The 12,879-nt window shown below is 34.6% G+C and overlaps 2 protein-coding genes across 3 annotated transcripts; one reads left to right on the plus strand and one right to left on the minus strand.

The window, feature by feature from the left end:
• Positions 1-1,229: 1,229 nt before the first annotated feature.
• On the plus strand, positions 1,230-9,493 carry LOC117906787 (serine hydroxymethyltransferase, mitochondrial-like). 2 transcript variants are annotated; one of them, XM_034819985.1, is made up of 16 exons: positions 1,230-1,370; positions 1,493-1,543; positions 1,738-1,824; positions 2,067-2,188; positions 2,313-2,389; positions 3,259-3,383; positions 5,027-5,119; positions 5,834-5,926; positions 6,053-6,250; positions 6,462-6,566; positions 6,668-6,733; positions 6,906-6,983; positions 7,528-7,639; positions 7,734-7,844; positions 7,974-8,141; positions 9,226-9,493. In XM_034819985.1, exons 1-15 carry the CDS (start codon positions 1,287-1,289, stop codon positions 8,120-8,122), a joined length of 1,551 nt encoding a protein of 516 aa, XP_034675876.1. In that variant the 5' UTR covers positions 1,230-1,286; the 3' UTR covers positions 8,123-8,141; positions 9,226-9,493. The 2 variants fall into 2 exon arrangements, with proteins under 2 accessions (XP_034675876.1, XP_034675877.1); XM_034819986.1 differs by having other exon boundaries at positions 9,230-9,493.
• Positions 9,494-9,625: 132 nt separating this feature from the next.
• LOC117906786 (putative pentatricopeptide repeat-containing protein At5g52630) lies at positions 9,626-12,540 on the minus strand. The gene is made up of 2 exons (XM_034819984.1): positions 12,254-12,540; positions 9,626-11,987 (listed from the first exon to the last, which is right to left on the minus strand). Exons 1-2 carry the CDS (start codon positions 12,344-12,346, stop codon positions 9,792-9,794), a joined length of 2,289 nt encoding a protein of 762 aa, XP_034675875.1. The 5' UTR covers positions 12,347-12,540; the 3' UTR covers positions 9,626-9,791.
• Positions 12,541-12,879: the final 339 nt, after the last annotated feature.

Here is a 12,879-nt window from a genome sequence, read left to right on the forward strand (position 1 = left end):
TGGACAAACGCCGCTTGCCTTGGAAGCCGCGCGGGAAACAAGAACTACTCTGGCGGCAGCACTTTCCCCTTTAAGTTGATTACCATATTTTGATTTAATTTTTTTTAATTAAGAAAAACATTCTTTGTCTTTAATGGAATGTTTGAATCTTGTCCGGTTTCTGAAAATTAATCCCATGCGTATATCATCAATTAGACAATTACAAAAGAAAAGAAAACTTCAAACTTATCAGTTGGTTGTTGAAAATTAATAAAAATAATATTAAAAAAATAATTCTTTTTGTCTTTGGATAAATCCAAAAGTGTGAGAAAAATATATATTATTTAAATGCGTTGGAATATTTTATATTTAATATTTCTTATTTTAAAATATTTTTTTTATAAAATATAATAATTTTTATACAAAAATATAATAATATGGTTTCTCTCTTTAAATCTTTAAAAATGTATTAAAATAGTTTACTTACTTTTATAATTTTTTATTTTTAAAAATAAAAAAGAAATATATCAAACATAATAATTTAGACCATATTTGATAATTATTTTTTAAGAATAATTTTGAAAAACAATTTTTAAAAATTGTTTTCTAATATTTTATGAAAAAAAAATTTATTTGAGAATTGAAATAGTTTTAATATTTTAAAATTAATTTTGATATGGAGTGTTTTATTTTTAATTATTTTATATGATTGTATAATTATTTTTTAAAAAACAAGTAAAAACATGAAAAAAATAAAAATATTATCTGAAAACACGTTCTTTATTATTTAAGAATAAAAAATAAAAAATATTTTTTTTTGTTGTCAAATTCGTTTTCTTATTTTTTAATTTTAGATGATAAAAAATTATTTTCTTATCAAGCATACCCTTAATTTATTTGCTCGAATCTTTATGATAGGTAACAACTTTTTATATATATATTCTCCTCATTTTTTTATCTCAAATTTTCTAGTATATGAAAAAGATTAGTGTGATTTTTATTAATTAAAGTAATCCAGTTAGTTAAGATTTTACATTTACAAAATTTTGATGGGTTTCGTCTTGAGGCATGACTTTAAATCCACGCTTTAGAAAATTATAAAATCAAGGCCATTAAGGTGAGACAAGCCCTTCAATCAGGACTCAACAACAATGAGCAGTGACTAGTGACTACTCTATTTTTAGGTGGTCCCATTTATTTATTTATAAATTTAATATAATTTTTTGTTTTAACAATCACCACCGCCACCAACCCTCTCCCACTACCTCTTATGAGAAAGGCCCAATAGCAAGCTGAGCAAGAGAGAGATGGCAATGGCGCTTCGCGGACTCACCTCTTCCGTCAAGAAGCCGATTCGGCCTCTTATCAATGGCGGTTCCCTCTACTACATGGTGTTCTTTTGAATTTCTATATATTATACATTCAAACTCGTTGATGTTGTGTGATTTAAGCAGACCTCTGATTGTTTGTTATTCTCTTTGTCTTTGTGTTTTTCGTGTGATCTGTTTCACAGTCATCTCTCCCGAACGAAGCTGTCTGCGAAAAAGAGAAATCTCGTATTACTGTAAGCGATTCCTTTTTATCTTCCTTGATTTTTATTATAATGTTCTCCAATGTAATAATGATAAGAATTTTTTGATAAATGCATTTTCTTTCTCACAAGATCTAGGATTCTTTAGGATTTCCTTTCATTGTAGAGCTGGCAGATTTTGAATTTCTGTTTCATTCGAATTCATGGTTTAAAACATTTGATTTCAGTGGACAAAACAATTGAATGCTCCGCTTGAGGTTGTTGATCCGGAAATCGCTGACATCATTGAGCTCGAGAAAGCGAGGCAATGGAAGGTGTATGACCAATCCTTTTTCTTTTAATGGATTAATCTTTCTGGTTAGACAACTATTCTTTATATTTCAGAGATATAATTGATGTGATCTTTTTGTTAAATTTGAAATATTGAATATGATTTGGAATAACACAATTTGGAATTGTTTTGAGTTCAGAATTTTTTGGGATCGCCATTTGCAGAGGACTGTGGACTTTGATTTGAAGCTTACATTACAATTTTGAATTGAATTTTTTGATGTAGGGATTGGAACTCATTCCTTCAGAAAATTTCACATCGGTATCTGTAATGCAAGCCGTTGGATCAGTCATGACTAACAAATATAGTGAAGGGTATCCTGGTGCGAGATACTATGGAGGAAATGAGTACGAGGAGCTACTTTCAATTTCCTTTCCACTTTGTTGCTCATATTATTCTTCAAGATGATCACCTTTTATTTTCATAATTAAATAATATAGCTAATATTGGATTTGTATTTTATTTTTTCAGGTTTATTGACATGGCAGAGTCCTTATGTCAGAAGCGTGCATTAGAAGCTTTCCAGTTGGACCCTGCAAAATGGGGAGGTAAACGAACCGGGCATTTGATTTATCCTAGCTTGCTTTCTTTTCTTTCAGTTAGCTGATGATGTTTACTGCAACAATTGCATTATACTGCACTTCCGTTTTTTGGAGACTTTAACTGAAAAATAGCTTCGGATCAATGCAATGACTGCATGTTTATATAATCAGAGACTCTAATTTTGAGAAAGGAGTGGCCCTGTTATCAGGAAACAATAGTGTTCCAGTTAAATTATTCTTAAAGGATGGTATTGACTTTCTGCTGCCTTGACCAATTTTGAATATTACATTTTGTCAAAATAACTGGCCTTTATTTATTGCTTCTTCTTTCTGTTGTTACTAATAGAGATGAGTTGCTGGATATGGGTTGTGGGACTAAGTGAATAAGTTCCTCTAGTACAATAATAGGAGGAACTGGTTAGGTGGTGGGACCATCTAGCGATTTAGATCGGTCAGTTGTCTTACAGTAACTGCTCAGGTGTTGAACTATCAGAGATCTATAAAATTACTGCTTCATATGTGGAAATTTGTTGTCCATACTTTTCTGACTGGTTTGGATGAGAAGTGAACTAGGAAGCTTGCTAATTCTTTCTGCTTGAAGATAACATTACCAACTCACTAAAACTATAATTATGTTAGCTTTATCCTTTCATTTTTGTATGATTTTCTTGTTGAATAATGTCATATCTGGATACAGGGAGGAAGTCAGAAGATTTTGGTTTGATGGATTTAAATTTGTAACATTCATAGAGTTTCTCCATGCCACGTTTATTTTTTGTTTGAATCATTTATCTATTTGTCCGCTCCCATGTAAAGAGATATATTTCTGAACGCCAACTTTATTTAAAGCTTATTATTATTATTTTTTTTGGCAGTCAATGTGCAGTCATTATCTGGATCCCCTGCCAACTTTCAAGCTTACACTGCATTATTAAAACCTCATGAGAGAATCATGGCACTTGATCTTCCTCATGGTGGGCATCTTTCACATGGTTATCAGGTGCTTATGAGTTCCTTCAATTAAGACTTTTGCCTGCCAAACTTGAACATGGTGTCCTGCTCTTGGTGATTAACCAAGACAATTTTTATTGGATTCAATTCTTACTTGTGCTTTTCTTTTCTTCTTTTCTTCTTTCCTCTAATAGTTAGAAATGACACATGTGATGTGTTTACATGCATAACATTATAATATCCTTTTTATAATTTTACAAAGCTTACCTATCAAAAAAGGAACATTATAAAATCTTCTGGTAGATTTTGAATTTAAGATAAGGGGAGGCATGGTGCAGTGTCAAAAAATAAATAAAAATACGACTGTGGAAGGAAAGTAATAATAAGCAAGTGTATTCTGACTGGCTCTGCAACTTTAATTTAATTACTGTTTTATCCATGATCTTTCTCCCTAGTTCTTACTTCTTGTAGTTTATATATCTTTTGTGGGTTATTTTGTGCTTTCAAATATTTTGGAGATGAAAAATGCAATCCTTTCAGGAGCCACCAAAGAAGCACTTGAACTTTCTATGATAGTACTAACTCTCTGTAGTTTGGATATGCTGATGATCATCAGCACTTGCTAATGTGGTGTATGGTGTAATTGTAATACCAAGCACGTTGTTATTAAATTAATCTATTGGATATAGAAGTTTCTACTTTGATGATTATGAAATAAGTTTGTTCACCTCTACAATTTTGGATGATCCAAAAGTTGGAAGATGAGTGAATGTTACCTTGTGCATTTGTCAGGCATTGATTAAGCAAAATCTTTGAATTTTCAAATAACTATGCATCAAAACTCACTCTATACAGGAAAATGTGAGTACCTATGATGTTCCTCTTTCTACTAAATAAAAGCACTTCCATGAAGAATTTTATGCAATACTCATTACCATATTTTATCGCTTCCACTTGAAACCTCAGTTGTCACCCACAGTTACTTGTTCTTTTGAAATAATTTTGAAACCCCTTAGGAAGCATAATCCTTAAGACTTTTTAATGATATACATGAATATTGAGTTGGAATAAAAATATTGTTTCCTATGCATCTCATGAGTTCACCCTTTCACATGGTTCCTAAGCAAACGCATTTATCAGGAAAACTGAAATGGAAATTTCTGTACTTTGTTGGAGAGTTGAGAAGTTAATAAAACAATAGATATTCTACAGGTATACACACACATAACACACATTTGCATGGTTTGTCATCTTATATATGCTGAGTAATATGTCTGTGAATGTGTATTTGGCCTATGGAAATCCTAAAACTCTCCCTCCAAATATATTTTCAATCAAGTGAGAGAGCATTATCATGCATTTATCTTTGTTCTTGAAAAATAAGCCCAATAAATAAACCATGAATTTTATCACATTGTTACTTTATTGATGCTCTCGTAGCATGTTTATGGTCATCTATTTTAGAGGAACTCCAAGTAGGTGGTTTAGTGGTTTTTTAACCTGGAAATTTCTGTAACAATTAAGAATTAGATTTTTTTTCTTGTGGTTTGATGTGCTCCTTATGTATGCCTATGGAAAGAATTTGAGGAATAATTTCTTCTTCCCTTTTTTTTTTGTTTTTGTTTTTTTGATAAAAGCTTGTCTTCAGTATTTGATATGCTAGCTTTTCATCATTCTTTTAACATTTTGCAGACCGACACCAAGAAGATATCTGCTGTGTCTATATTTTTTGAGACAATGCCATACAGATTGGATGAAAAAACTGGATATATTGACTATGACCAGGTGCATTTACATCTCTCTCTCTCTCTCTCTCTCTATGGAAGTTCTTCCAATTGATGCAAATATGGTATGCTACCATTTTTAGGTATAGTGAATACACTGTTCGTACATAATTTAGTTCTGCCAAGATTGTCTACATCAGAAATAGGTTGATCATTTGGCATGAAGATGATGAAGTCCTGTGCTACTCTAATCTGCAGAAAATATTTGCATAAATGCTCAGAATTATTCATAAATGATTTAATGTGGTGATTACAAGTTAAGGAGAAATAACTACTTGCAAACGGTGCTTTACATTTCATTTTATGATGGTAAAATACCTTGGGGATTTTCTTTTCCCACAGGATGTTGGACTTGATATGGAATATTGTTTGAACCCCAATATGTAATATACTTTGAAGTGTCGAAGAGATAAAATGCAGTTTCGTATGCATGATATCAGAATTGTTTTGTCCTTCCAGTGACTTACAGTTCTAAATGTCTGTGCCATGTAGAAATGTGGATAGTATGAAAATTGAAACTTATTTTACTTTTTCATGGATAGTTTTCCTTTTTCCTCTTCAGTTTGGGGCAGATTAATTACTGTTCGTTCTGCACATTATATCATATATTTCTCACAAAATAACATTTCCAATTTTGTTTATAAAGAGTTGACTTTATGCCTATCAAACAAATAAAATAAAAGTTGACTTTGTGAAATAAAAATATTTATTGCAGTTGGAGAAAAGTGCTGCCCTCTTCAGACCAAAACTAATTGTTGCTGGCGCAAGTGCCTATGCACGTCTTTATGATTATGCACGTATCCGCAAGGTAAGAGATTTTGGTTTGAGGGACACTACTGCGTTCATCATAGTCACAACATTAAAGTTCTCTATTATTATTTTAAAGTCTAAATGTTTAGAAATTGTGTAACTTTAAATTCTTAGGATTTAACAGGTGTGTGACAAGCAGAAAGCTGTCATGTTGGCAGACATGGCACATATTAGTGGGTTGGTTGCTGCTGGTGTTATCCAATCTCCTTTTGAATATGCTGATATTGTGACAACCACAACACATAAGTCTCTACGTGGGCCACGTGGAGCAATGATATTCTTCAGGAAGGGGGTTAAAGAGATCAACAAACAAGGGAAAGAAGTGAGTCTTGATGTAAAATAATAGAAAGACAACAAACACTAGAAGTTACTCATGCTTTAGATACCTTAGCTGCAAGCATTGCTTACCCTTACTATTGCTATTTCTGTACCATTTTTCCCCAATTGGTTATGGTTTCTTTCAGTTTTGAAAGCAAAATTCATAAGTGAATTATCTGGCACACATTTTTCAATGGTTGAATTCCATCCTACAGGTGTTGTATGACTATGAAGACAAAATCAATCAGGCTGTCTTTCCTGGACTTCAAGGTGGACCACACAATCATACTATTTCTGGCTTAGCAGTTGCATTGAAACAGGTTATTCATCTATAGTATTTCCAACTGGAATACAATTTTTTGGATCTCATTTCATTCAAAGCTGATTTTGATTCATTTCTTTGACTGTTCTGTGGTTGTAGGCCATGACTCCAGAGTACAAGGCTTATCAAGAGCAAGTCCTTACTAATTGCTCAACATTTGCTCAGGTAAAAGGCTCCTTGATGCTAGTTACATTTATGCAGTTTTTCTTGTTTGCCAATTTTCATTGGTTATGCTAGTTACATTTAACATTTTTCACTATCAGTTAGTATTTTCTTTTAATTTTGTTGATATTTTGGAGAAGTTTACACTTTTAAAGTCTTCTTTTTTTGGTTGCAGAGTCTGTTAGAGAATGGCTATGAACTTGTATCTGGTGGAACTGATAACCATTTAGTCTTGGTGAATTTAAAAAACAAGGTAATAGGAGAATGTTCCTTCTTGCTTTGGCATCATTTTGCTTCTGTAAGTTTTAAGTTTCTCCTCTTCAGAAATATTCTCTTTTAACCCTATATAGAGGGGATGGGAATAAGATTGATTCAAGTAGAAATATTATGGCGGTTGATGTCCTTCTTTGCATTCTGTAAAAAAATTTAGAAACAATTTTCAGCGATATTTAAAGGAAATTTCCATTAAAACTATGGATAATTGAGGATATTATGGACATTATGCTGATAGATTTTTTATTCTATTCCTATATAAACTCCATGAAAGTGAATCTCAGCAGGGAATGTATTCCATTGCACGTGAATGCAGCTAGAAATATTGAACCCCATTGATAAAAGGAGTTCTATGGTAGATTGTATGAATAGAAAGCATTTCAAACACTATAGATTCTTAGCTTGGAAAGTTGGCTTCTATCAGAAACTGAGATAAATATTGTTCCCATATAAAGGATGGGTATAAATTGTTTTTAGCATGAGAAATGGAATTAATTATGTGTTGTGGAATTTTCTTTCTACAGGGTATTGATGGTTCTAGAGTTGAAAAGGTTCTTGAATCAGTTCACATTGCAGCCAATAAAAACACTGTTCCTGGGGATGTGTCTGCCATGGTTCCTGGTGGCATTCGAATGGGTAGTGTACTCCTCCTTTGTTTATCTTGCCTCTACTGATTGCTAGATAATTACTTCACTTTGATGAAGTCGTCTCTCTTCTGTCGGCACCTCAGGAACCCCAGCTCTTACATCTAGGGGATTTGTTGAGGAGGATTTTGTGAAAGTAGCCGAGTTATTTGATGCTGCTGTCAAGTTGGCTTTGAAGATCAAAGCTAACAGCAAAGGTTATTGATTCTGTAACCATCAGTTAGAGACTCGTCAATCTTGTCTATGTTGTGATGATGTCTAATAAGAAATATCTATTGCTTCACTTGTATGCTTACTGTACTCATCTTGGATTATCATAAAACCAGGAACAAAGTTGAAGGACTTTGTGGCAACCATGCAGTCAGATGCTGAAACTCAATCTGAGATTGCAAAGCTCCGCCATGATGTCGAGGAGTATGCAAAACAATTCCCAACTATTGGTTTTGAGAAAGAAACAATGAAGTATAAAGATTGAAGTAGTCTTTGAGGACAAGGTATGTCACACTCTGGATTGCAAAACAGACATTTGTGATAGTTGTCATTTTGTCTGTAGAATTGAAGCAATAAAATCACATCTAGAGATGAGGTATTGGATATCTGTCATAAATGTTGATGTATCCATCTGTAATATCATTATCTTAAAATACTGATGGATATTTTAACCGATGTTTTAAATTCTTATATGTGTATGAATGTATAGAAGTATTATTTAGCCAAACCCTATATAGTTGAGTTTTAAGGCATCATCCTTGTTATTTTGGATTGCTGTGCAGCATACCATATGTTTCACTTGTTCTTGCTATTTTGATGTTAAACATACATTTAGGTCCAATTTTATGCATTGGCACTTAAACTATTTCATGAATCTTTTCCGAGTTATATCTTTTTTAACTTCAGCATAAGCTGTATAAGTAGCTTAACTTGTCTTCCTCTCTGTGTTCCACTTATTTTCTTATAGGTTTTTCTTCATCCTCTTGTTTCTTTCTTCTTCTCTAGGTGCGGCTTATTTTCTTTTAGCTTTCATCATTATTCTCCTTATCATTTTGTGATTATTCATATTTTGCAAACTGGAGATGTATGGCATAAACGTTAATTAACAAGGACTATGTCCTCAATTTTGAGCTTACCTTTTATGAATGACATGTTTTTTTATCAACCCTTAGGCTATATCAGAAATCAACTATTGAAAACCTAGAAAATCCACTGTAGCCTAATATAGAATTTTACAAGTCTTGGTCCATGGCGTTCAACAAGATGTGGTAGAATCTTTTAAGCATTGTCATGTTCTAGTGTTGAAATGTAAGAAAAGCACATGCTAAACCATAAGGGGTATTGTACTTGTGAATGTGTGAATTTCCTAAACATCAACATCTTAGAAATTATTTATACGATATTAAAGTGGGTTCTTTTGCTTTCAATCTTCCAACTCTCAGTCATAATTTTTCCAAAATGTAGCAGTGGTAAGTCTCCATTGTAGGAACTGTAACATTTGAAGTTATTTATATTGGTAAATCTCTTTTGCACATCTATTAACCATTCTCACCTTTTATTTTGTTCCGGCATACAATTTGTTTCCAGGCAGGCTATCACTGTGGCTCTCTAAGTTCTCGGACGTTGAAGGCAAGGAGAGATGATAACTAGAAGAATGCGTATGATTACCAACAGGAGGAGCTTCTGGGAGTTTCATTTTAAAACTAAATGAACTCCGTAAGTCTTTGTTACAAATCTAAATTTATGGTCCAATGCTCGGCAAAAGTATAAACTTTGATCGTTTTCAGAATCAAATCCATGTACGACGTATGATTTGTCGCACAGAATAAAAGGACTATTTTTGTATTGGTGATTATGCTGCCTACTTGATGTTCAAATTCCCTGTAAAATCACAAGGGGACTTAACTAGTCCGCGTGGGAGGTAAATAGCGCCAAGTTCATAACAGATTTGGGGTTTGTTGATGTGGTTGAACCACAACGCCTTAAATTTACGTCTCCTTGGCAACAGCTCTATTGAGAGAAAAATATTACAAAAGAGTAGTCATCCTGGGTAAAGGTAAAACGGCCATATCAAGTAAGCTATTCCCATTGGGTGATTACCGGTGTTGAATGCCCATGTAACAACAAAGCAAAAAAAAAAAAAAAAAAAAAGATCAGATTAGAGTTCCAAAATCTCCACATGAACAGTGTCCGTTGATGAATTTGTGAAGCCGCTTGCTATCCCGAATGATGATTTCCCGAGCAGACAGCAACGAGATGAGCCTAATAAAATTGTGGCAATCCCTGCACATGCTAATACTCTTCGTAACCCGTATTGGTACAGCATTTGATGTGTTCAACAGCGCAAATGCAATAGCCAATTTTTCACTGTGATAAACAATGGAAGATAATGCCTTCTCCTCATCAGCATCTTCCTCCTCATCGGTCACCTCTAAGCTTTCTTCCCATTCATATCCAAAACTCTTTGCTTTCTCATGCAAGTTCCCCAACAATTCATACATCTCCCCACTCTGTGCATGTGACCGGGCATTGCGTTTGAATGAATAAATCTTGTCCTTGATGCTAATCCAGCTCCAATCCTTTAATCTTCCAAGTTTCTCTTCTTTCATCATTTTTCTCACCCTTGAAACTTCCTTCCATTTCCCTGCTGAAAGGTACATGTTCAACAAAAGGTTGTAGGTCTCTGTATCTTTTGGCTTCAGTTTGAGTAACTGTTCTGCCGCATAAAACCCTAACTCCAATTTCCCTTGACTTCTACAGCCTGCAATCAAGATCGACCATATAAACTCATTGGGCTCCAAATCCATCTCTTTTATGAAATCAAAAGCTTCGTCTAACCGACCCAACCTAACAAACATATCGATTAGGCATGCATAATGGTCCATCACAGGAGTGATTTTGTACTCATTTTTCATCATCTGAAAGTAATCCAATGCTTCATCAACCATTCCAGCATGACTACAAGCTGAAAGAACACCCACAAAGGTAATCTTGTTTGGTCTAACTCCTGCTAATCTCATATCCTCAAACAGCAGCAATGCTTGCTGAGGCTGGCCATTCTGGGCATAACCTGTAATCATAGAAGTCCATGATATCAAGGTCCTGATAGACATCTCCACAAAAGCTTTACTTGCCCTCTCAATGCTTCCGCATTTGTTATACATGTTCACTAGAGCAGTTCCCACAACCACATCTGACAAAAACCCGGTTTTGATGGTTTGAGCATGAACTTGTTCTCCTTGTTCTAAGGCCACCAAACGGCTGCACACAGATAAGACACTTGAGAAGGTGAACAGATCAGGTTTCATACCAGACCGATTCAATTTCAGGAAAATGCTAAGTGCCTCAGTTCCGCACTGGTGTGCTGCAAGGTCATCCTTTGCAAAATCCATCGTCCTGGCATGCCCTGCAATCATCGCATTCCAGGTGACCAAGCTGATAGTTTCCATCTCATCAAACAATTTCTTGGCTTCATGGATCCACCCACATTTGAGGTACAAATACATGATAGAATTCTTTATGGGTAGATTTGATTCAAACCCAAGTTTAATGGTCAGTGAATGGATCTGCGTCCCAATGTCCAAACTCTGCATTACACAACACAAGCTCAAGGCACTGGTCAGTGTGAACTCATTGGGCTCAACACACTCGGAAAGCATCTCAACAAAAAATCGCAGACCAGTTGCAGCTTCACCGTTATCGCCCCAAGCAGATATAACTGTAGTCCATGAAATCACATTCTTATCCCTTATCCTCCTGAAAGCTTTAACCGCACATTCCAAGCTGCCGCATTTTGAGTACAAGCTACAAAGGGAGTTGCCAATGCTAGCGTCGAATTCAATCCTGTATTTAATACTATAACCATGGATTTGCTTCCCTAGTTCTTTAGAGTGCAAATCAGAACAAGCACTCAAAGCAGTTCCCAAAGTGTAGTTGGTGGGATAAGCTCCTGCTTCCAGCATTTCTTGAAAGACTTGGACAGCCAACTCCGGCTTTGAATCGTGAACGTAACCCGTCATCAGGGTCGTCCATGAAACCACGTTTCTGCGAGGCAATTCGTCAAAAACCTTTCGAGCAGTCTCCATTGTCCCACATTTGGCATAAACATTGACGAGGAAGGTCATCAGAAATGCATCCTTGTGGGCTCCGGTTTTTACGATGTGGGCATGAATCTTTTGCGCGTCTGAAACCAACTTCTTGTCGATGCATTCTTGCAAGATGGGTACGTAAAAAGCTGACTCCACCTTCGTGCCTTCTCTTATAAAAGAGAGCGCTTCTCGGAAGTCCAGACACCTTGCCTCTGAAACTCCATCTAATTGGCTGCTTCGCTGATAAGAGACACTCGGGCTCTGAAATTCAACACAATCGCAGTGTGAAAAAGACTGAATCAACCACACACACAAACAAAAAAAAGAAGAAAAACTGAAACTGAAAGCGTTTCAGTTGAATTCAACAACTCTTAAGATTTGTATCATGGAAGTACTGTTCTTGATTCGCACCCAAAAAGGAGCATCCATTTCAGCTCCTAGAAGCAAGAAAAGCACTCAAATACAAGTCAGAATTGAAGCATCTTCGTCAGAATTAGTTGTAAACATGGTGAATTGGGTTCCGTTACCTTTTCGCTGGGAAGAAAACTGGCGGAATATTTTCGGAATTCAGATTCGCTCTTGGGAGTGCGGGTAACAGCAACAGAAGGCAGAGACGCCATTGAAATAACAGGAAAAAAAAGAAGAAGAAAAGGATGGGTATGTTACATTATGTGGTTTGTTTTGTATAGAAGTGAGTTTCACTGGGAATGCGTTATCTTCTTTCCATCTGTTTTGGATAAACTCTGGTGGAGGGAAAACGGAGGATCCACTTTCACTCTATGCTTTGCCCATCTTGGTAACGATAACACCTCACTTACAGTGACAGCCCTATCTATACCCAAAGTTTGGACATTGGTGATTATTTATTTTCTATAAGAGAGAGTAGAAAATACAAGGGCTTTGGGCATCTTTTCATATGCTAGTTTTTAAAAACTATTTTTAAGGAAAATAACAAAAAAAAAAAAATTGGTAAGTTGTTTTTAAAAATATTTTTCAAAAATTTTAAAAACAAATTGTTTGAATTTTTTTTAAATAATTTTTTATTTTGATTTTGTATAAACATTATAAATTTAATTTATATAATATTAATTAAACTTAATTAAAGTCTTATTAGAAATGAAAATATTTTTGTAATTATAAATAAGTTAAAAAA

This window comes from Vitis riparia, chromosome 18, assembly GCF_004353265.1.
Source record: "Vitis riparia cultivar Riparia Gloire de Montpellier isolate 1030 chromosome 18, EGFV_Vit.rip_1.0, whole genome shotgun sequence".
NCBI lineage: Eukaryota > Viridiplantae > Streptophyta > Magnoliopsida > Vitales > Vitaceae > Vitis > Vitis riparia.